Genomic DNA, 24,655 nt, shown 5'->3' with positions numbered 1-24,655 from the left:
AACACACATTTTAAATTCACTGAGTTGAAAGGCAATAAAGCATTATGACGTGTTAATTGGTTATGTATGACTGGAACATGCTTTAAAGGGGTCACGCAGAGATTTTCAGAGACACTGATGAGTATGTTCTGATAAGACATTGTAATGCTGTTTCAAAGCCAATTATTTTGATAGAAGTATTTATTAAATCTTTATCATCACAGTGACAAGATACTTGCATTCCTTCTGTGACTCTAAGGACACTGCATATTTAGAATTTATGCAAGCTATTGCTTAAACATAATTTCAATTATGCTGTGAGTGTATAAACCTACAGAGCTTTAAATTGTGCCATTTACATGATTTGATATGTAAAAGAATATGTCTAAAGAATGCTTCTTCAGACCTTTCCCAGGAAGCCTTATCTATTGATCATTTTGTTTTGCTAAAACCAAACCAGCAAAAATCCTGCTAACCATCTGTCACTGTTTGATTCTGTCAATTAAGAATGTTAACTTGCCATTTAAACAACATTTGAAAAAAAAAAGGTTCCTATTATCAGTATTAACGCTCGGACACAAGCCTCGAGAAGTTAACAAGGTCCCTAATATTTGACAGTTAGACATGGAAAATTCTTTCCATAAATGGTTAGTTTACATACTCTATTCTTCTCTCGCTTTCATTTTATGCTAGGACAAAGATTTTGCCACAAAGCCCTAGGTGACCACTCTTGTAATACTCATGTATTGGCATTTATACTTCTAAGTAAGGTTTGAATATTTGTAAACTCAGACGTCATTAACATCGTCCACAGCTCCTACAAAAACTGTGAAAGTCCATTTGCAACTTCTTGGCTGTCTACTAGGAAACTGCACAGCAGATACTCCATAAAGTAGATTATGAGCCATACTGTGCGACTTACTAGTAAGAAGTTTTTGGTGATGGTGAAAATTAGTAATCATCTCAACAAGCCATTGTTCAACAAAAAACACTGAAAAGGTAAAAACAAAGTCCAATAGCATTGACAAACTGCTGGTCTTTTCCTGTTTTTTCCTGTGTCATTTCTAAACTTAAAAGAAAAGAACAGGCTAAACTTGAGAACACAAGCTTCGCTTGGCTGCATTCCATTTATCTAAACATCTATATATCTATACAACAATTCCATTTTTCAGAAACTTGCTATTCAGTATTTATCTACTGAATATGGTGCCACCTACAAGACCTGTTCTTTTCAGTCTCCCCAGCTGAACTCAAGTTACCTGAAACATTCAAACTACTAGTCTTAAAGTACACGTAATGAGAAATAGTATGCATAACTTATTGGTTATTATTCACTGTAAAAAAAAGGACTGATTTATTTCTCTGATTGGCACAGAAGCGGTAAACATACTTGAGTGGTCTTTAGAAGAGAGGATCAGGGTAACCAGGTGAAAATGTAGCACTATACAAATTACTGTGGCTAAGAATTTGTGTGTCTTAAAAGTTAGTGTGACCTGCATTAAAATCAACATAAACAATACCCCCATAACCCAACTCCACCAGTAGAGTTTACATATGATTTGTTTCATTCTACACTGTCAGTTCTGCAGACTTAAGTTTCAATTTTGTTGAATTTTTTTTGTTAGTGGCTACAGATGACAACTAGAACTGTAGAAAGAGAAAAGAAAGCTTACAGAAGTTTGGACTTGAGTTAGATATATTACAATAAGAAAGGGTGTGTACATGCACATGCGAGTGTGTGTGTTTTGTTTGTTTATGAAGTACAGTATCAGATCAAGATCCTCACCAACAAGCTTCCACCTCAAACCAATAGCACTAGAAATTACAAACATAACAGAAAATTGATTATTTAGAAATTACAAGCAATCTTATCTCAATATAACCATTTAAATGGTCAAAAATATAGTACTGGAATTGCCACTCTCATCTGTGTACTCTACGATGAGTCTTTTTAACACTAATATAAAAATTTATTCCAAAGTCGTAGAACTACAGAACTAATGTTGCAGTATCTACAGGACTTTTTTGTGAATAAGTACTACAGAATATCAGAATATCAAGCCAAATGAAAGAAACACTATTTAGACGCCCAGAATATTAATGAAGACATTGAAATAGCTTCATTAGCTGGTACCCTCAACTCCTTTCTGCTCCCTAGCAAGTAAACGTGGAAATGTAAATTAGAAACAAAATACAAAGCACATGAGAACTATATTGGATTTCTGGCAATGCAACAGGTCTGCTTTTAGTTTTGTAATGACACTTTGTTATTAAGGAATGAAAGTTGCCTGCTCTTCACAAGCAATTTGTCTCTGGGATTTAAGAAATCGATGTTTCTGAGAAACTGATGTTTCAGCATGAAAGAGGAGTATTTAAGGTTTCAATTAAAAAAAAATGAATAGAACATGGATACTTAACACTGTTTTCAAATCTAAACTAGGGTTTTCTGAAACAGTGGAAAAAGTTTAAATGGCTTTAAGAACAAAAACCAATATGCTAAGTCAGCTCAGTACTGAGCAAGCCCTGAGACAGGTTTACATTATTGAAGTTTATATAATCATAAATTTGCTTTTGAGAATACTGAAAGTTTATTTAAAAGATTTTGTTTTAAGAAAAAGGTTTTATGCTATTTTTATATCCTGAGAGCTCTGAATATTATACTAACATAAATGCAAAAATAACATTTCCACTTACAGCAAACTCCTCAGGAGTTACTTTCAATACATCAAATACAACTGCATCGTAGCTTTTATTGGCATAATCCGAACTCCGTCCTTCCAGAGAATCTGAGCTGCTACTACCCTACAAAGAAAAAAAATAGTATGCTTATCTGCAGAGAGATAGACTTCATGCCAAATTTAAATTTTTTTTTCCATGAGTAAAAATATGAAGAAATTACTAAAGCCCAAACTTTAAAAAGAAGTCACACACCGAATCCTTCGATTTAATTTAGCATAGTTCATGAATGTTTCCAACATATTTCGCCAAACCGACTTTCTCCTGCCAAAATGATACCAAAACACTTAGAACTATTTTAGCTGTATGAAATTTCTAGCTTTAAAAGCTGGTTTTCGAATTATGCACTAGATAGAAGAGCTGTCCAATAACAAACTGGTAGGATTCTGAAGAATCGAAGTCTGGGGAAACTTTTAAATTAAATATATAAGGTAAAGAGTAGGCAGATGTCAGATCTAAATCATGCTGTTTTAGTCTCAATGTTATAAAAAGTGAAAAATGTGACATGTCCTGAAACTTAACTCAGTGTTAGTTCCAGAATATTTTCACAGAGTATTGTGCCTTGCCCTCCATTTGGGATTTCTTATCCTCAAGCTCAGATGCAGGCACTTATGGCTGATTCCCCTCTTGAGGAATAATGTCACATAATTATCTCATCTTTCCGTCTCTTACCTTAAAACCGCCTACTGACATAAAAAAAAACATATATATATCTCTATGTAAAAACTGAAGCCCCTACCTTGCTTCATTAGAAGAACAGACTGTCGAAATAAGATGAACGGCTAACTGGCATGTAAATCTCACTTAAAGCTGCCTTGATAGTAAGGAAGTAAAAGATGGATTTGGGTTTTTTTGTTTTTGTTTGTTTTTTAAAATAAAAAGTAGTTCTTGCGTATCTCAGGAATTACTGATTTGTACTGGATATGAATGACATACCAGGGAAGTGTGAAGACAGTTTTTATAAAGAGAAGCACTGTCTCAGCATTAACAAACATGTAGGTAATGGAATAAGGCTGATATTGCCCTCTTGGATTTCCAAAAGACTTTTGACAAGGCCCGTTTCTTTAAAGATATTAAGAAAATTAAGGCAGCTGTAGGATACAGAACATTCTTGCAAGGAAAAATAATTAGTTAGAAGCCAGGAACCAGAATAGCAGAGGAGATAAAAGCAGTGAGAACAAGTAAATCACCAGAGAATTCTGCCCAGGAATTGGTGATGGTTATTATATTTTCAAATGATCTAGAAAAGATGGCAAACAATGAAGTAACAGTTTGTTGATGACAATTCCTTTTCATTACCCCTTCAAAAAGGAAAAAGCTCCTTTATAAATCCACAGGGAATCCAAACCTTGAATACATATGCAGTATTGGTCTCCATCTCAAAAGGGATGCAGAAGAACAGAAGGAGTTACAGAACAAGGCAACAAGGATGATCACAAGTATAGAATGTCATCTTTACAAAGAATGACTGGCTGTACTGGAGAACTTCAGCCTGAAAAAGACGCAGTGGGTTGTGGGGAGGAAGTAGAATAGCCAGAAGGTAACCAAGAGGACAGACAGGAATGGCCTCCTATTGTTTCATCTTAACAACAGAATTAGGGGAAGTAAAAAAGGCTACAGATTTTCACACAACATAGAGTTAAGGTACAGATTCTAAATAAGCTAAAAGATTACAGGGATTCAAACAGGGGACTAGACAAGTTTACGCAAGAGGTCCTCTGATAGTTACTAAGCAGAACCTTTCCCTCAGGAAAGCCCTCAGTTGCACACAGCTTTGGTGGGATGGTACCAGGGGGATGTCTCCTCTACGCTTGCTTCACGTTTGTACCCTTCTTCAGAAGGCTGCTTTTGGCCACTATCAGAAGCAGACAAATGGAACAGAAGAATCTTTAGCTTGGCCCTGGAGCCTTCTTATGTTCTGCTGTAGGACAGATTTCTGTATTGGGAAAGTGGTGTGAGGAAGCCCTTTTTTAGGATTTTGAAGAAGAATTTCAAAATTCTGCTTGTATGTCTCACTTCAAAAATGCCCCCATCTTTATATGAAAAACTATTTTTGTTAGTCTGAGGGCTTTTACACTATGTTTGAGAAAATGATCTTTTGCAGTCCACAGCTGTATTATGTGTTTTTGTTTTAAGATTTTTAAAGATCAGGACCTCTGTAAAGCTGCTCGGCTTGCTCCTGAAACAGCTGACTTGTTTCATGAAAAACTGCTTTGACAGGATCAAGTTGTACATGCAAATTACTATAGAAAAGCTTGCTTTCAATGGTTCTTCAGCTGTCTTTGGAGCCTAGGAAGTGGAATTTTTCAAGTGCGGAAGCATTACATCAAAATGTTATCTTTTTCAAAATGCAAAAAGTAACTTCAATTATACATTTGAAACGTGCTTTACAGGGCAAACTTTAATACAGTTGATTTATAAAATTTCAAAGTTCTATATGAAAAGTAGTAAATGTCAGGAGGGTAACTAATTCCCAAGCAGTCTTCAGTTGGCCCTCCTGAACCTACAGACAGGCTGTCAGCTTTGCAGAACAAGTATCATTAAACTAGGCAGGTTTTGGGAATGACATGACAGAGCCAGCTGTCTCTGAAAGATACCAAAAGGTAAAATAAAAGTCTCTACAGAGTACTTTCTTACTAGTAGACTAGTAAATTCGGACAAAAGTTCTGATGGAATATTTCTGATTGGCTCCATCTAGATGGTATGTTACATTGCTCTTAACTCATTAGCAATAAACAGCTGCTATATTTTCAAAAATTTTAGTTATGGAATAAAAAGTAAAGAAATGCTGTTTAAAACTAGTCAAAATGAGTTATCATCAATAAAAGGAAAACCCCAAAAAATAGAATAAGTTGCAAATACGCTGAACCATGGTTTTCTAAATTTCCTTTGTTGTCTAATACTACACTATTTACAAGAAACAGGCCTGATATGACTGATAGTGGAAAGGGTTTCTGTGAAAGTCAAAGCAAGCCAAAACTTCCATTTTGATATGGGAACTAACAAAACAAAACCAATGAACTGTACCTCTGGCGTGGCGGAGGTGATCATCACATTGGCCATGAGGTCATTCCTTTTATACATGCTCTCCCCAAGAAGTAGGAAGTTTCAGCTCAGCCAGCAGTGGTGAGACAACATGATGAAAACAGAATTCCTGTGAAGCAAATGTACATATGCTTACTGTATCAACTGTAAAGGAGTATTTGTGAATATCACTAAAGCCATGCCAGGTCCTTAACTCCCACTTCCAAGACCTCTAGAAATGCAAAAGCCTCATATATTAGTCATTTACGTTGAATTAGTTTTATATGAAGTCCATGCTAGAGAGCATTTGTATAGCTAGACACCTTTAAAAACAGGAAATCTAAGCTATGAACTGAACAAAGAAACGGTGTTTCCTCATGTTTCCCTACTCAACCCTTAAAACAATCTCATCACTGGTGACTGAAGTCTCACTGTATCTTCTTAGTGTACAAATTTTATTCGCAGCTGCTTAGGCCTCCACTAACACCCATGCACACAGGTGGGCTTGAAAGCATCTTACATCAGGCCCCAAAGAACAGAAGTTCTCCAGAGGAGAAAAGCTGTCAATATCACCATCCCTAATTAGAAGGATGAATCTCAAGGATCTCTGCTAATCCAGCAACAGCATGGACTGAAGCGAGACTATTTTTTTTTTTCTAAGCAGACTAGCTTAGGCAGATAGATTCAGTTCCAAACTGATTCAGTTCCAAACTGACTTAGAACTTCATATATGTAACAAACCACCTTTAGCTTCCTCCAGAAACAAAAGACTAGAGTAGAAGGGTGAAAAAAAAAAAGTATGTGGTATCACAAAGAAGCGATCTTTAACCACTTGAATGAAAATCTGTTCCAGTTGAAATTTCTGTAGAAACAAAGTGTGTAATGAAAGCAAAACCACACATTACAGTTCTAAAGTAACAAACATGCTGATCACAATAGTAATGCTCATAGCTAAAAGAACTACCAGTCTTCAAATAAATCACAAATAATTACGGCATATTCATGACTACCGAACAAAGAATCATGTTCTATTGATATCAGGGAATCTGATTTCATTTTTCATTTTCTTGGATATATGTCCGTTCTTATATATTAGAGATATGCATCATGTGGACATAAGTGAACATACAATATCACGGATCTAATTCAGTTCCATCTCATTCAGACAAATAATTTGTATGTAAGAAGGCATCATAAGTCAATCTACAACTGAAGTGACAGTAACTGACATGAATTCAAATCTATATTAAGATAGCACAGATTATTCACACATTTTAAAATCTCTCATTCAATGACAATAAGAGAAATTTCCAAGCACAAAACTCATTCCTTTCAATCAACATTCAATGTAAGCAGAAAGTGGAAGGGAATCCTAAGCAACTTTATTTTCAAATCTACAAAGCAAAGAAAAACAAAGTTTGACTACAAGATTAGCTAATTTAGAAAATCCCTCAGATTACTTCCTCACGTCACTCAGAGAATTGCCACTAACGGACATGTTAGGTTCTCCCCTCAGGTGGGACCTCTGACTATTGGTGTAAAACATTACAATTAATTCAGTGTTTCTGCTGAACAGGCTAATGGAAACAAACATTCTTTTTACTTGTCTGAAGTGAAATAAAACCAAAATCAGAATTCAAATTCTATTCTCAAACATAATAATCAATTTCACACAGATATGGTGCTCTGTGCATTTTGGACATCTCCATACTCACTGGTAGCTTAATAAACTAACACTGCTCTTTCATTAATGGCCCAATGACAATTGCCACAATGGCACAGTACCTGCCAAAGTCCTTCACCACACTGTTCAAGATAATGCATATGGCCTTGGCCTTATTCTGTCACTGGAAATCTTGTCAGTTAATATGTCATAGAATCATAGAATCAGTAAGGTTGGAAGGGACCTCTGGAGATCATCTAGTCCAACCTCTCTGCTCAGCAGGGCCACCTAGAGCATGTTAGACAGGGTTGCATCTAGGTGGGCCTTGAAGATCTCCAGAGAAGGAGACTCTGCAACCTCTCTGGGCAACCTGTTCCAGTGCTCTGTCACTTTCACAGTGAAGAAATTCCCCCTCATGACATAATTAAAATTTAAACTCCTTGCATCACGAATCAGAGTTTACATATTCTCAAAACTACAACATTCTTACCTTAAGTTTTATAGGACTACAATAAAAGACGTGTCAGAACTATGAGGGGACAGCTAGTTGGGTGGACAGTATGAAAGCAACGGACATTTACAAGCCTTACTGAAATCATGGTGTTCAACATGATCTTCCATAGCTTATATTCTTTTATTCTTTTCAGAGAAGGTCTTAGCAGAGGACCTGCCTCTCACTTTGTCAGGTAATTGATGCTTTGCAAGAATTCAGATCTGAAAATCCAAAAGAAACCTTAAATTAAAGCTTGTTTAGATGGGTACAAAAGCTAAAACAATCTAGACTCTCAGGACAGCAGAAAAAAAATGCTTAATCCAAACACCTGTCTCACCAGAAGGTCATTTGACTTTAAGTCAAATAAAAGCAAATAAATTATATCTATTGCTGGCACTGTCCTTTAGGACAGATAAAATAAGCACAGCAAACGTTAGTTCAAATAGCTCAGCATTCCAGTGTTGCAAAATACACTGAAAAAAGGAGAAAGAAGAACACTTTCCCCAAATTAAAGAATCAGTATTATACCAATGTGGCAAGAAACTAAATTATCTGAACATTTTTAATTACTAAACCCAAACAGGCTATTAGGAACAGGTTAACATACAGACACTGTGTAGATCTGTTTCACTGTGTGAAGTATCTGCACTGCTGCAGACACTTCACACCCTTTCTGTATGCTGCTAACAGAAAGCTAGTAAGAATTTTTTGGATGTGGTATGTACATACGTACCAATAGTGGAAGTGTGCAAGTGTGGAAGTGTGTGCACGCATGCCTGCGCATACACAAAGAACAGGAGTGCTCACAGAATTATCAAGTCAATTCAAGCTCCGATTCAACTCGGAATAAGAAAAACAAAGCAGCACAATTTTTCATGGTTATTTCATCACTCCCCACAGTATACACAAGTGAGTCTGATGACAAACACTGCCACAGGTTCCTGTACACGTACTGTTCTAGCAAAATGCCCAAAAGTTGCACAGTTTGCAGATACTCAATACATGCAACTAGGGATAGTGTCAGATCTCCCTTTGCATCCTCACCCTTACCGTAATAACTAGAATCACAAACAGGAAAAGTTCATGAAAAAGCTGCATTTGAGAATAAAAGAAACCTCTGATCTTACTCCTTGAGGCAGGCAAGGCCTTCATTCCATCTGTCATGCTACTAGGTCCTACAGGACAAAAACCAACTTCTCTCTCATGATATTATGGAAATGCATAAGATTGATCAATAACTCTGTTTTGAATAATGCCAGGTCTCCTCAGTTAAACTTGCCAAGAAGCAATTTACTTTATCTTGCTTCCTGATAAGCTTTTATATTTTGTGCACTAGCAGACTGCAAAGTACTTCTAGGTCTGGAGTTCCTTGTATTAATAGTCCTTAGAGGTACTGAAGTGAAGAGCAATTTTCATGATGTAATTTCTTTAAAATGTGGCATTTATATCAGGGTCACAGAAATATTCCCCTGTCTCCTCCTCCTCTGCCTTTCTGACTAGGCTTTCCAGTGTGCGGGGGCTCAAAAATGCTCTGAAAGGGGAAAGAAAAATCCCATATGTGATCTTGTATCCTGTCCAAGCTGAGTTTTACTCCAGGTTTTAAAATTCAGTAAACCAAAAAGAGACAGAGATCCTCTAATACCAGAGAGTAAAAGTACTAACATACTTTTCCCCTTCAACATTCAGCACTTATAAAGATTACATTGTTAGGTATTTTGACTCTAAAAAGAAAAAAAATATATATATATTTTTCTCCAAATACATCAAATACGCATGAAAAATACACTGCTCATTCAGATGTGCACAGGTTTTTCCAAGATTTGCATCTCATACTCAGACGATAGATAAATATTTATCTACACATCCATTTGTTTTGTTCTACTAAAGTCAGTCATGGAGAGCAATCGTCTTTTTCAGTTAAAAAAAAAAAAAAAAAAGAGTTTTATTCTTGTGAAAACCTGTCAGTGTCGATTATTTCTACGCCTGCTACCACAGTAAGTATTTGCAAAATAAGTAACATTGGAGCTACTAGCAGACCTACAGTAACAAAAGTAGCTTTTTAGTCAGGTTATGCACAAAAAAAATATTAAAAGCGTCTAAAATAAAAGCTACTCTCCCATATTTTCAAAAAATTCTTCCTTTTAATCACACTGGAATGAAGTATGGCAGTTTTGAAAATTATGAAACGTCCAACATGCTGATAATAAAAGGCAGCGAAGTCACTAAAATGAAATTATATTCGTCATAACATTTACTTCTTAAAATGAACCTTTAATCTGCTTACATTAATCATCAAAAGAAAAAGAAAAAAGATGCATCATACAAAGTATGCCAAAAAAAAAAAAAGTATTTTCAGAGAAAGTTTGCAGAAAGATCTGCCTTGCAGTAGATCTTATTCATAGAATACTGTTAGCAAAATGAAAAAAAAAAAAAAAAAAAAAAAAAACACGCATATGTACATGCTGCTAAAGGCTGTCTGTTCTTCTCTGCCCACTTAACATACCCATTTAGACATGGGCTACTTCTTTAAAGCAAAAATGAAGACAGAGCAAGATCAATTAAATTGAGAATAATCAAAACAGAACACAAGAAAAATCCTTATGGCCGCTACTTTACCAGCATTTGTCAGATACGGTTATTTATGAAATAGAACTGACATTCTCTGACAGTAGCAATGTCAAATTAAACAACTTCTTCAATAATAAGTATACAATGGCTACATGAGCTCATTCCCATTAGTACTTACCCAAGTGACAAAATGTCATTAAAGACTCTTAATCGCAGAGATAAATGTCTGGCAAAGGAAGTCCCTGTGACATCGATCCAGAATGCTGGGAGAGCATTCTGGGGGAAGCAACACCAACTGATGACTCTGTTCCCATACTTCCTTAGGCAATCACTTATGATCATTGCTCTTTTTGATTTTCCTGCTGGAGAAAATGTACTGGGCTAACAGACTTTTGATCAGACCTGGTACAGCTATTCTGGACTCCAAAGTTTAACCGTCTTTCTCATTTGATTTCAAAGCCTACTTACTACCTTCGTTGATTGATTATGGTGATTATGATTGGTTATGGTATTCTCCGGACATCACTGAGTCATGAGCCCACAGCCATAGCAGGCTTTTAATAAAATGCACATTGGTATTTTACCAAAAAAACAATTGTTCTTTCTAAAAGATACGGAACTAGTTAAGTGAAGACAATTAAAGAGCACTGCTGTGACTGGGCACTAATAAACTTGGTTGGAACAAATGAAAGCTACCAGCTTTTCCTAAGTAAGTTTAGTACCAGACATCAGAATGATTAGTTATTATTGACCAAGATAAAGGAATTAAGAACACTGACAGAATCTTGCTCTTTCCACCTCCAGTAAGACCAACAGGAGACGCAAAGACTTAGCATCAAGACACCTAAAACTATATACCGGCTGTTCTCCGTATTTGGATAGTTATGGATATCTTTCTCCAAATTTCCTTTGCTTAGTTTAATTGTTAATATTTTTATTTAAAAAAAAAATCTTTAAAACATTAAAATATTTTAAAAATATTTTTTAAAGTTTTCAAAATCCTTCTGAATCAGAACAATTTACAGCTGTAAATTGTTTCATCATTGCAGGGACACAGCAAGCCAGTCTGGAAACATCTGGTAAGGATCTACCTACTGACAGTAACCTTTTAAAGAAGAAGCTGCCAAGTGCTATGGGGACCTTTGCAAACTTAGAGAGAAGCTGATCCACAAACCTCAGAAACATTAAGGAACATTGGTGTAAAACCCTTTTATTCCTCACTGACTACTCCCTCTGACATATTTAGTACATTCAAACATCACATTGCATCTTTTCTTTCCTGAGTGTACCTGTCTATCCAAATATCACCTCTCAAAACCCATTTCTTTTCTCCTCACAAGTGATTTCTGCAAAGGAAAGAGAAAAAAGGATCACATCTTCTATAGTGAATACAGAAATGATCCATACGAACCTCTTCCCTTTAGAGAATAGCACTACTTTTATGGCATTCTGAGCCCTTTCATGATGTGCACATATAATATACGTAACAAAAATGTGTGCATATAATGTACAAGAGACTATGGATGGCTGAATTGTCTAAACAGTCACAATGCCATATATGAAAAAACACTTGTCCTTTTGAAATAATTCAACAGCAAGCAGGAAACCTTTGTGGCCATTTTGTACAACATAGAAAATTCTAGGATATTCAAAACCCTGAATGCAAATAGTAAATGCCTACTAACAGTTTAATAAGAAACAAAATAATTACACTACACAAGATTAAAAGCCTTTACATTTATGTGACTAAAGATCCTCCTAAGCAGTGGCTGTCCTGTGCACATATTTTCAGAATCAGTTTCACTACAAAGTCCTAATATGTAGCACGATGCTTTAAGCAACACTACCACCTATAGACGAAATAGGCTATGAACAAGTTAGAACCAGTTTCATGCAGGTTCTACTCTGAGAAACTTATGTTATTCATCATTAACTACAGTAGGAAGCAATGGAAGTAATACTTACATTCTGCACAAAAAATCCTGAACTGGGCTGTGACAATATCCAGTGAAGTTTCACATTTTGAGGGGAAACACTACTCCAACATTCAGTGCAGCAATTTATACCAGACATTGTTTTACTATCAGCAGGAATACAGAAATTGAGCGCAGCTAACAAAGCATGTCCCAGATTTAGGATCACAAGACCTATCTTCAATGAATCAACACAAAATTATAACCAAAACCACCATACACACTGTTAACACTCTGAGGATTAACTACAAGATAGCCTACTGCATTAGCTGATCACAATCTGAAACTGTTGAACTAAGTGAAGTACTCATCATACACTGTTCCCAAGCAAAAAGGCTGGAAACATTGATTCTTACAGCATCTCCCAATTACTGCCGATGAATCAAATTAACTCATGAAAAAAGGAGACTCCAGAGTTGACTGCTCCTAGTAAAGCCACCTGAGCTCTCCTACTTCCATCTTTAGTGAACGTACACTCAAAGGAATTCAACCATGAGCAATGAAGCAGGAGTATTCCAGCTACCAGAAGCTGCTGTGATGAGTTTAAGTAACAACTTCAGAAGCCAGATCCCAGTCTCATGAACGTGCACAACTGGTCTGAATTATATCCAAAAGCAAGTTAAAAACAACATTCAGATCTCAGTTGTGGTGCTAGGATATACCCTACTTTAGCAGTCACATTTCATATTAGATGAATTTTTCAAAGGATTTTCAAAAGAATTTACTGTTGCAGGGCAACTATGTATGTACAAGGAAACTGTGGCAATCCCTACACCCAAAGTGTATGTTGACATTCTACAGACTGAAGAAAAATAACTCCTTTCTTATTATTTTTTGAAATGATAATGAAACTGTACAGCTGAGATTCTGAGTTAGGAGAGCAAAGCAGAATCTCTTAATGAAAAGGCTCTTAATAATGCTCTCAAATTGTCAAAATTTATTTTAAAATTATTAAATAGCCTACAGGATCCTTAGTTAGTGAAATCATGAAGTAGTACGAGCTTGAGAAAGCAGGTCTGGATATGAAAGATTGTTTGTACCCTGATTATGCCCCATATTTACACTCTACCTACTGGTAATTAAGTTCACTCTAAACACTGTTTATTATATTTACAAGTTCATTATTAAGTGTTCTCTTCCTCCTCTCCCTATTCTGCTGTATCTACCATCACTTATCGTATCAAGAAGTAATGATATGATTGAAGCTATCCATTTAAGCAAAAGAACATAATAAAGAGCTGTTCTATTAAGTAAAGGTAATAGCAAGAACTAATAAGGCTGGATACCTAAACAATTAAGAAAAGAAATAGTGTGTAGATTTCTAATAATGAGGGTAGTCGACCCTTTGAAAACCTTCCCCCGGGACTGTGGTGTTTTATCCATCTCTAAAAATCTTCAGATCAAGATTTGACACAACCCAGGATCAAAAGAAAATTCAGGAAAGTCTTGTGACATGCAATAGAGAAGACATCAGCAATTATTACTAGGGTCCTCTCCAGTTTTCATGATGTATAAATTTAAGGGAAAATACACACCAACAAAGCTTTTATGTCTCTAGAGCAGCGGCTTTTATGTTTCTAGAGCAGCAGAAGCTATTAAGAAGAACAGTACATAATTGTTCAAGCAATTCCATGAGCACTGACAAATAGTTGTTGGTGCAAAATCCTGATTCTGCAGTAAACATCCATGAGAAAAGCGGGAACCAGTGAACAGTCTGTTAATTTATCATAGAAAAAATACAGGCTTACTGGGAGACAGCAGGAGGATTTAAGCTCCCTGTTAGCTTTTACTGACATGAAATGCATTGCCATATCACAATGTCACAGATTCTTCTCAAGTTAAATAAATGCTGCACCTGCTCTTACTGTGTCCACTAGGCCAAGCTGTTAGAAAAAGGTGATGATGAAGAGTGGTGGGAAGGAAGAACCAGCTCTGTACAGGAAAAAAACATGCTGTTTTGTGAAATATTTGACCAGCTCTCATTCAAGGAATCTCACCGTTCTGAAATATCTCACTGTTCTGTGCAGATACCAAAATGAAAGAATTATGTTAAAACTAATGCCTCTGCTTCCAATGGGGAGGGGCAGTTATTGGCATTTAGAATATGTTTTCTGCTTCTGCAACCTTTTCATCTGCATTGTGAAACTGCTAATGCCTCTCAGCTGAAGCAGTAATTCCCAATCTAACGTTACACTCCAATTTCTTTTGGGTCAGCAAAACTAGTTGATGCTTCATATTTAGTGCCATTCTCAAGATTAGAGGATACACTGCCTGTCACATTGAACACACCATTAACGTATTTTGAAACGGCATATAAACAGTATGTTACAGCCAGCAACTAATACGGATTAACTTTTGCAGTACTAAGTACCACCAAACAGCCTTTGCAATATCTACAAGCTGATTTGGTATTCAAACATCAAGAGTCAGCAGATGTATCTCACATGTTCTATTCCTATTGAAAAAGTGGGCATTTCTTAAATTGAAAAAATGACTACCAAAAAAAAAAAAAAAAATCTAGTATCCTTTGCTGGAAACCTCCTGAACAGCTTCATGCCTCTAATTCGGAATTTATCATTAGGTATCAATCATAAAAAGCTCTGGGCTCTCCTCTCCAAAACCAATTTAAGACTTCTAGAACATGTCAAGCTTTTTAACATTCCACTAGGTGGCACTGATTCTTAACTTATTAATAAACTGTTTTCAAAATGTCTTAACTCTCTCATGTTCTAATGCGTAAGCATAACTCAGAAAGTTTACCAAAATATATACTCTCGTAAGAATAGGAGAAACGTGCTTTATGGATTTTGGGGGTTTTTTATACAGTTACTTGGAGAACTTATTTTACAGCATCCTTAGAAAAATAACAGAAACAAATGGAGAGAAAGTGTCATAATTTGGTCACTGTGAAATCAGTCAGAAAACCATGCTAGATAGCACTGGACTGCGCTAAATCTTCCATAACAGACTTTATCCAGGGCTAGTAAATGGTTTATCTCTTGCAGTTTCCATCATTCCAAATTACTTTTATATTTGTATTAATTTTGTCCAATCGTTTTGGCTGAAAAAGAAACATATTTTTGGAAAAGATTTGCAATGTAGGAAGCAGCGATTACATTACTACCTTGCTCTTGATTTAACCTACACTCCAATGACGAAGATGTTCATATAGGTCCGTAATAATTAAATATTCCCTCTTCAGCCTAAAGGGTTATTTACCACAACTACCATGCTCATTCACTGCTTCTCCAGCAGAAAACTAATTCAGAAAGCCTGCTGTCTCATCAACTTTTTAAGACCCACAGCCTTAACAACTACCTTTTTTTACAACAATATAGCAGCCAATAAATAATTAATTAGGGGGAAAAACGTGAAATATCCTTTAACAGAAGACAAACAGATGAAATGAACCTCTCTTCTCTCTCCTCCCACTTTGTCACTGTACTAATGTTGAGTACTGAGGAGCAGAGGTTGATTTACTGTAGTCCTGGGAGCCTTCATCACCGACCAAGGAACAAGAGTTTATGCTAGGCACAGTACAACAGACAAAACAGAAAGGCAGAGTTGGACTACGGGAAAATAAGAGAATTGATGAGGATAACCGTGTGGCATAAGCACTTCTGAGTTATGAAGAATACTGCAGCTTTATTCCTTAGGAAAAAAATGAGAATAATAGAAAATTGCAAAATTAAATCAAAAGTTTTTATAACTCTTCATGTAAGCAAACAAAATAATGTTTTATTTTGTTTTGTTTTAAAACAAAAATCTGAGGCTCCCGCCACAAAGAACTCTGGAGAAGGTTTTGCCTACCCTACTGGAGCTGCTTGGAGATCATTCCTGGACACAGGACCTAGGGTCACTGCAAGAGCGGATTCTGCTTCCGAGAAGGGATAACAGGGAGAACCTGTACCACAAAAAGCTGACACAGAGATTGAAGTCTAGCAAACAAAGGACAGAGGACTGTGTTCCTTGCCTGCAAGTTTATAGGAATGAGTTGAACACTTCTGTATTTTTTCTTCACTGCCAGAACCTAGGAAGGAACTATCTATTGAAAGAATAGAAAGGACAGAATAAGGAAGAAAAAGCACAACTACACAATGGAAACTGGAAAACATTTTACTCAAGTATGTGACAAAAGTTGTTTGTATGTGTTATCTCTTACACATGAGAGGCTCTGAAATCAGGAAAAATAGCCAGGGATAGGTATGGATGGGAATTAAAAACCACTCATTGAGAGAATAAGAATACATAAGGCTTGTAGAAATCTGCTGAACCCTGAAGGACAGAAAAAAGAAAAAAGGAAATAACTTACGTGAGACTATGACCATACGGAAAAATGAGAGGAAGTAATAGGCTACTGATTGGAGAGAAGAAGAAAAATGCTGAAGCTGCTTAAGATCTAATGAGATGAATAACCACCTCAAAGAGGGTACTAGGAGAAAAATGTGGATAGGAAAATAAGGGAAAAAATTGAAAGGTAAAAAAAAGCTACAGTGGAAAGTACAGAGGAAAGCAGAAAATTAGCTAAGAATAGTTAAAAGCCAACCTCTTATAGAGCTTGCAATAGATATTAAAATACAATGAGTAAATAACTATTTTTATCACGTAAATGCACGCTGTGATAATCATTCAGAGATGAAGGATAAGCTACACATCCTCATTTTAAAAAAATAAAAATGAGAAATTCATTCTCATTTAAAAAAAGAAAAAAGCATGAAACAGCAGCATTGTTAATAGAAATAATTACAAGGAAGTGGAAATCACCACACCCAACATAGTAAAAATCAACAGTGAATGCTTATATATACACACTTCTATATATACTTATATATCCAGTATATATACTAGAGCCAGTAATCCAGATAGTTGCAGAATTTCTCACTTTAGACTAACATTTCAACACAACAGTAATTCAACCTACTTGAAAGTTTTTCATTAATTAATTTCTAAATACTCCTAGATGATACAGAAACTATTTTAGTGGAACATTCATATTCTCTATGATGGAATAATAAGGCTTAATGAACTCAGTATGACTGGACATTTACAAGCCACACATAAATACTACCTAGAAAATAAGCATCAATCAAGCAAAGCTCCATCCTCTCCAAGTTGTAGCAAGTATGTAGTAGCAGCCTTTCAGGACAGTAACAGATATGGGAAAAGCAAAGCTGCCATCTCCCCAGATCCATGAAATGTGTATGTATGGAAGGGAGGGAATATTGGCACAATAGAGCCATGCTTTGGACTCTGATGAGGTTAAGAAAAAAAAACAATCAAGTTTTAAGATTTTGGTTAAAGAAATCCTTTAACACCTTTATGCGGTATTAAGTCTGAAAATACGATTTAGGTGCCAGCTACCCACATGATAAAGTGAAAACTAACACAAAGCAGATATAATGCAGAAAGGGGTTTTCCAAAACATTTAAGTACCAGCTGCAGCATTCTGATACCAGAGCTGATAATTCAGTTAGCGAGAACACTTCCCAGAACATCAGACTACCAATTTCAATTTTCTCAGGCTTTCTCTGGTTTTGAGAATAACCCTGGCATAGGCATCTGGTCTAAAGGCTGGTTTAACATGAACTGCTCTGGAAGCAGGACAAAAAACCTCTTTCCAACAGATGACTGTGTGAAGATAGCTTGATTGCAACATACACATCAACTCAAGCAGGTTACCCAACCAGATTCTCCAGATAAGTCTCTTGCTGACACTTTTTTGAAGGAGTGTCCTTGAACTGTTGCTCTTGCTTTTCTGGCACAGAAAAGAATACTATACTGCTACTCTAGTGGCTGCTTACTTGCAAGAATGCGGCTAGAGTACTGCAACTCTCTGTTGTGATGCATTAAATTTGTCTCAATCCACACTATGCAGTTGATATTCTGCAGGACTCAGTCTTACAAATGCAGCTCACTCAGGCTGCCTGTTGACACTTACCCTGTCTCAGAAGTCAAAGGGACAGATCTCCAAGGACAAACATGCCATTCCAGGATTGCTTACACCAAAATTTTGAAACTGCAGGGTATGCTGGGTTCCAATGGTTTGAATGTTCACTCTTTGGTCAATGAAAAACTCCACAAAATATTTGGTTGTAAAACAAAATAAACATTTAAAGCTATGTAAACACAGTTATCCTGTGTTAACTGGCAATTACTTAATCCAAAGGAAAGATGATCACGAACTCTGCCTTAGCAAATTCTAAGGAAGAGAAAGAGTACGATTTAAAATAACAAAAAAGGGAGTGAACACTGCTGTATAATATGGAAAGGATCACAGTGGAAAGTATTTCTCAGGTTAACAGCAATGACCACAAAAGCAATACTTGTTCTTAACAGAGACTGAACAATAAACACCAAGTTAAGAACGCCATACAATTTTGATCCAGATCAAAACAAACCTGCTGCTCTCTCTCCAGCAGAAGTCGTCTTTCTAAAGCTGTTACCCTTCAAACAACTCTGATGACTGAAAGGGCTTAGAAAGGCAAGATATGCACTTGAGAGAACTATACTTTAGGAAGTCTCAAGAAGTATACTTTAGGGGAGTCTCAACAAAGCAATCACAGAAAAATATACGTGCAGTATTACAATGTAATATTGTCATGGCTCCATTACAACTCCAGGTCTCTCAAACAAAAGAGAACTAACAGACACTTCTGTAATTTTCAGTATCAAACAAATGAAAAAAGTGAAAATACTTGCTACTTTAATCACAGTCGCATACTTACAGTGTAATAATGTAATTCTGCACGCACTCAACCCATTTTGCTGCACACGTCCATTAATCCTTTGTTGGATCTGCCCCGGCTATTGAGTACGTTTATCTCTTGCTTAAAAGGATGACATGCCTGTAAATTAGCAGGAAAGAGAACTGTGGTGACATTTGTTACATAACTCAGTTCTTCCCCAACTATGCATTTCAAACCTGAAAAATGCACTTTTTTTTTTTATTAGCTCTCTCTCCCATTTTTGAATGGCTATAGTAACAGTTCCCCATTTTAGTTTCCTTTTTACATGACAAATTCCAAAAGTTAAGAAACTAATCAATACACTAGGGAGGGAAACGCAATATATAAAGAATTTCATAACTAAATGTTTCCCAAATATGTACCTATAACTCTTCCCCACTCTGTCAAGCTATATGATTTCCAGGTTAGCATATGTGTGCTTATTGGTTTCAGTGACTTCTTTCAAGGTGCTTTATGAACAGTAACTCATTCTTCACTTTGGTTTCCTCAAGACTTAACACATGGCACAGGAGAGAGAAATTCCTCCATCTCTGTATTGGGAAATTCAGCCTCATCTCTTCTAGCAAACATGGCCAGCAACAAACTTCAGAAAATTCTGTTTAGGTAGCTTGCTAGCAACATTAGACATACCCCTTTCTTCTCCCCCACTTTGCTTTAAAGCCCATTAAAACCCATGCTGCATTGCTAAAGTTAACAAAAATCACTGAGGATCAGACAGTGTTACTACTATGCCTCTACTAGTCTCTACTCTCCTACTGCTAAGGAGCTTCCAATCACAAAAATGTGCATCTCCTATTCTTGTAATACTTACAGTTCCTACTGACACTGGAAAAAAAAATCTGGAAAAGAAGCATTCTCTTCATACACACACAGCTCATTCAGATTTCTAGTATACATACAGTAGGTACTCCTTGCCTAGGCAAAAGGTCCTGATTTATAAAAGGATCGACTTTTTCGTGTGTGTGTGTCTGTGCATCCACAAGGCTAAAAACTGATCTTATTACTGGCTTTAACTGTTGGAACCAGTATTTTCTCCAAGGTGAGTAGCAAAAGAACAAAAAGCAACAGACATTAGTTTCAGCAAGGGAAATTCCAATAAATAAGGAAAAAAAATACTCACAATGAGAATGCCTAAGCACTGAATGAGCTGCCCAGAGGCATTATAGAACCTCAGAACATGGATGATAGCCAAAACTCAACAAGACCCCAAGCAACCTGCTCTAAACTGATGCTGCTTTGAGCATGGATTTGGACCAGATGACCTTCAAAGATCCCTTAGGACCCCTTAAGTGTAGCAACCCCAATAGGTTGCTACACTATTCTATGACTAGAACAATTCCTTATTCTAAGGGACGCATATTTTCCTCAAACGCCATCATTCCAGTCCAGATCTAGGTTCTTGAATACATGCACTGTTCCTTATCCCACCCTCAACATTTTAACTGTCTTGGATTCATAATACTTTTATTTTGCATAGCAGTGACATCACTATTATACCTAACTTGCTATTCATAGCACTTAAGCGATCATTAAAAATCACTTAATCTGACCTCATTTTTCAAATGTCTTTAAATTTCACCAAATTAATTTAAATCTTTTAGTCTCTGTGTTAAGGTCAGTAACTAAATGAACAAAGGAAGTTTTTCCTGAAACAGAATAGGAGATTTCCAATCTAGCCTTTTTCCTTCTCCAGAAATACAACCTGATTTTTTATTCAAAGTTTTTTGGCTTCAGTTTAATTTGTTTGTATTCTGAACATAACAGCAGCTGTATCAGGAAGCACCAATCATCTGTGCAGCCCAGCTTCTGAACTCTACAACAGCTCATAGGTAGAACATAAAGAAAAGCAGAAGAATTGGGAAACCATATAGCATTACTTCCCCAAAACATTCTTCCAGTTTGTCATGATTTGCAGTTCAGGGACTTTCTTAGTCAAAGATGAAGTCTTTGCACTTAAAAGTGCATGAAGAGCTTCTCATTAATTTACCCAGTTGCTATTCTTATGAAAATAACCAGATGCTTCTCAAATCTACATGATCTTGGAGCATCTGCAACATCCTCTGATGAGGAGTTCTGCAGCTTAACTTGTGAGAAAATTAATGTTTTTTGTGAAAAAAAAATCTCTGCTCTCGAAGCTGGCTTTTGTTAAGTCTTCTGTTATGCCCTCTGGTTCTTACATTAAAAAAGGCAATTACAATCTTTCCTATTCACCTTCTCAGCTTGTACCCTTAAAAAGCTACCACACCCTCCCTCAACCAACTCTTGCAAGCAATGGTGAGTTACTGCTCAGTACTCATAAGGCAACCACATCCTTCTCTTCTCACTCATCACCTTTCTCCATAGCTTTTCTAATTCTGTAACATCCTTCAGAAGGTGGGTATAGAAGGACCACACACACTGTTCAAGATACGCATCCACTATGTATTGTCTTCTCCAAAAAAATCTCTAGCACACTAGGACTTCCTTTTCTGATTGCTCCGAGCTGATGTCCTCAACTCTCTTTTGCCTGTCCTCTTGAAGAAGCTGATTGCTTAGCATACCCAGCATTTTAACAAGTTATGTCATTTAGAAACACTAACAGTGGCAGTCAGATATTCACTGCCAGATCACTGATGAAGCTGCACACTATCACACCTCTTGTGACTCCTTGTAGATGTACTCTTATTAAATAAGAATTCTTCCATTAGCAGCTAGCAGAGATGTCTGATAGACACTAATTAATCAATTTATTAATCAATTGAAAGGATAATGCATTGTTATTTTTTACGTTGGAGTATCACAGAGAGTTTCATTAAGCGTATCTATAGCTACTGAGTTACCTTGGTCAATTCAACCTACAAATACATCAAGATGAATGTTGATGATACTAATTTTTTGTAGAGCCATGTTGCCTGAATAAATGAATACTTCAGCTTTTCAATATTTTATGAAATAAAACCCATCTCATTTTCCCCATTATTTTATTCAGTATGGATAATCAACAATAAGCAATGTTAAGGAATAAGCTTGATGAAGCACTTGCCTTTTATTACTACTACACTAATGCTCTTCCAGTCTTCAAAATCAGGACTAGCAGCCAGAGATCTTAACTTGTATTCATCATTTTTAGAAGAAATCTGTAATCTAGTGCTCAGGCTTTGAAATCGTTTATCTTCAAGAGATACTGTCTGAAATTTATTAACCAGAAAATATTTCATAGTTCTCACTTGATTGGACATCCTGTTTCTCACCAAAAGGAAAGAAGAATGGTTGTTTATTATATAGGCATTAATGATTTTCCCAAATTCACATGGCAACAGACCAACACAATTGCTAGGCAGCTTCCCTACTTCCTCTAATACCCTTCCAGCATAGGTATCAATTATTCCTTGCCGTCTTTAGCTCTAAGAGCTGCAACTGGCTCCAAAATCTTTGGTACTTCATGAACTTCAATTTATGCAAACTGCCATCTATTTCTTTCCTTTCTTTTTTTTCTTTTTTTTTTTTCTTCTAAATGTTGCTTCTATTTTGCAACTAAGACAGACTGAGCTGCTGGTCTAATATTATAGAAATTGAAGATATGATTTTTAAATTGAATGATCTTTCAGTTGAACTTTTTTCTCCAACTCTGTATGGGCTAATCTCCCAAGTCTGCTGAAATATGCGAGCAAAAATTTGGGAAGAAAAGCTTTAGACAAAGAAGTGTAGTGAAAATTGGAGTACAATAAAAGAATCACATTTTCTGACTGTTGAGAAAGAGGAGTTTTTGCTGACTAAAATAAATATGGTTAAAGGGCATTTACAAGATTTATATACAAGATGAATGAAAAGATCTTCCATTTCCTAAAGCTCTCACTGGTAGTGCTTATAAATACACCACCATTTCAACACGCACAGTTTGATTTCAAAGAGTGCTGTGAGCATAGAAATAAACTTTAGATGGAACAAAAGCAAAGCTGATGGCAACTGCTCACCAAATAAAAAGTAAATCTAAAATGCATGCAATAAAATAAATAAATACAAAAGAACTGGTTAAAATAAGAGTTTTATAACATTTTTCTTCCAAATTGGTGCTCTCACACAGGATGGAAGACACTCAGAGAATGAACACAAATTTGCACAGTTCAGTCCTTATCACATACTCTTTTGATCCTGCTTTAACACATGAAGAACAACTACTAGTTACAACATGATGGTTCAACTTGGCAAAAGAATCTGAATTAAGAAGCATCTGCTGGGCCCATCAGGCACAGATTGCTACAGCCATCCACAAGCTCTTTATCGTGCTCTCCGCATTAAGAGGAACCAGCTCTCCTTTTAAGTTATTCCAGTTACGAATGCTAGAAGACTCCATGTTTCACGCTGCTGGTCGAGAACCACAGGCAGCGGGGCAAACCGCACCGCGCAGTTCCTGGCTGGGAATTCCCGCCGCAGCCCTCTCCCGCCGCACGCGCGAGCCCACCGGCTGCGCCGCTGGAGCCCACCGCGACGGGAACTCCCCGAACCGCTGCCACCGCGCGCAGCCGGGCGCGGCGCCGGGCCGGGCCGGGCCGGGCCAGGCCGCCCGCCGCAGCGCGCGCCGAGCCGGGCCGCACCGGGCCGGGCGCGGCGCGGCGGCCTCCCCTCAGCGCGGCGCCCCGCCGCCTAACGGCCCCGCGCCGTCCGCCGCCGAGGCCGGGGCTCCCGGCTGCGCCGCCCGCAAGTCCCGCCCGATCGGGCGGCTGCGGCGGAGGGCTGCGGCGGAGGGCATGGGGCAGGGCCCGGCCACCGCTCACCTACGCCCGCGCGGCGAAGGGCCCAGCCGCCGCTCACCTGTCCGCGGCGAGCGCCCCGGCACCGCCCGGCAGCCTCATGGGCGGAGGCGCCCTCCGCGCCGCCGCCGCCACCGCCGCCCGCCGGGCCGGGCGAAGCCCCCGCCCACCGGGCTGAGCCCCCCGCCCGCGCCACCGCCGCGGACAAGGACGAGGCCCAAGCCGGCCGCAGGGGAATGAGAGACGGGCACAGGGCACGCCAGACTGACGGGCCCTCTATCCAATTGAGGCTCCGCCTGGGAGCGCTCGCCAATCGCTGCGGCGCCGGGGCGGGAGCATGCAAATAAGAAGCCAGTGCGCAGGAGCTGCCGCCGCAGCGTCCGCCCGCCCGCCCGCAGGTGCGGCTCGGCGCCCTTGGCTACCGCCCGGCCCCGGCCCCCCGGCAGGGCGGCCCGAGGGAGCCGCGGCGCCGCGCGGTGCCCGCGGGCCCGGCGCGCTGGGCGTCTGTCGGCGGTAACTGCCGGAGGGCATAAGACTAGCGAGGCCAGAACAGGTGAAGGTCTTTCTACGTTAGCTTTCTTTCCGCGCCAGAAAGATCCATTTCAAGGATAAACTACAAAAATAGCTTTTAACATAGAGCTGGGATGTGCTTGTTAATACTGATGCTCAAAATTCCAAGAACCAAATCGAGGTCAAATGCACTATATGAGAAGGTGTTTCCCCTACAATTTTCCCCCCAGAAT

General features: G+C 38.0%; 1 protein-coding gene across 3 annotated transcripts in view; it reads right to left on the bottom strand.

Annotated features, from left to right (window-relative positions):
* RALGPS1 (Ral GEF with PH domain and SH3 binding motif 1) overlaps positions 1-24,058 on the bottom strand; it is a 134,368-nt gene extending 110,310 nt beyond the window's left edge. For 2 of the 3 annotated variants that reach the window (XM_062591026.1, XM_062591028.1), the window contains exons 1-4: positions 23,974-24,058; positions 19,162-19,281; positions 5,743-5,869; positions 2,674-2,781 (exon numbers count right to left, since the gene is read on the bottom strand). In XM_062591026.1, the coding sequence (XP_062447010.1) occupies positions 2,674-2,781; positions 5,743-5,799 (165 nt within the window). In that variant the 5' untranslated portion in view covers positions 5,800-5,869; positions 19,162-19,281; positions 23,974-24,058. Of the gene's footprint in view, positions 1-2,673; positions 2,782-5,742; positions 5,870-7,992; positions 8,117-19,161; positions 19,282-23,973 lie in introns of all 3 variants that reach the window. The other variant, XM_062591027.1, reaches the window with a different exon arrangement.
* Positions 24,059-24,655: the final 597 nt, after the last annotated feature.

The sequence above is a fragment of the Rhea pennata genome, chromosome 18 (assembly GCF_028389875.1).
Source record: "Rhea pennata isolate bPtePen1 chromosome 18, bPtePen1.pri, whole genome shotgun sequence".
Taxonomy (NCBI): domain Eukaryota; kingdom Metazoa; phylum Chordata; class Aves; order Rheiformes; family Rheidae; genus Rhea; species Rhea pennata.
This window is presented reverse-complemented; position numbering and strand designations above follow the sequence as displayed.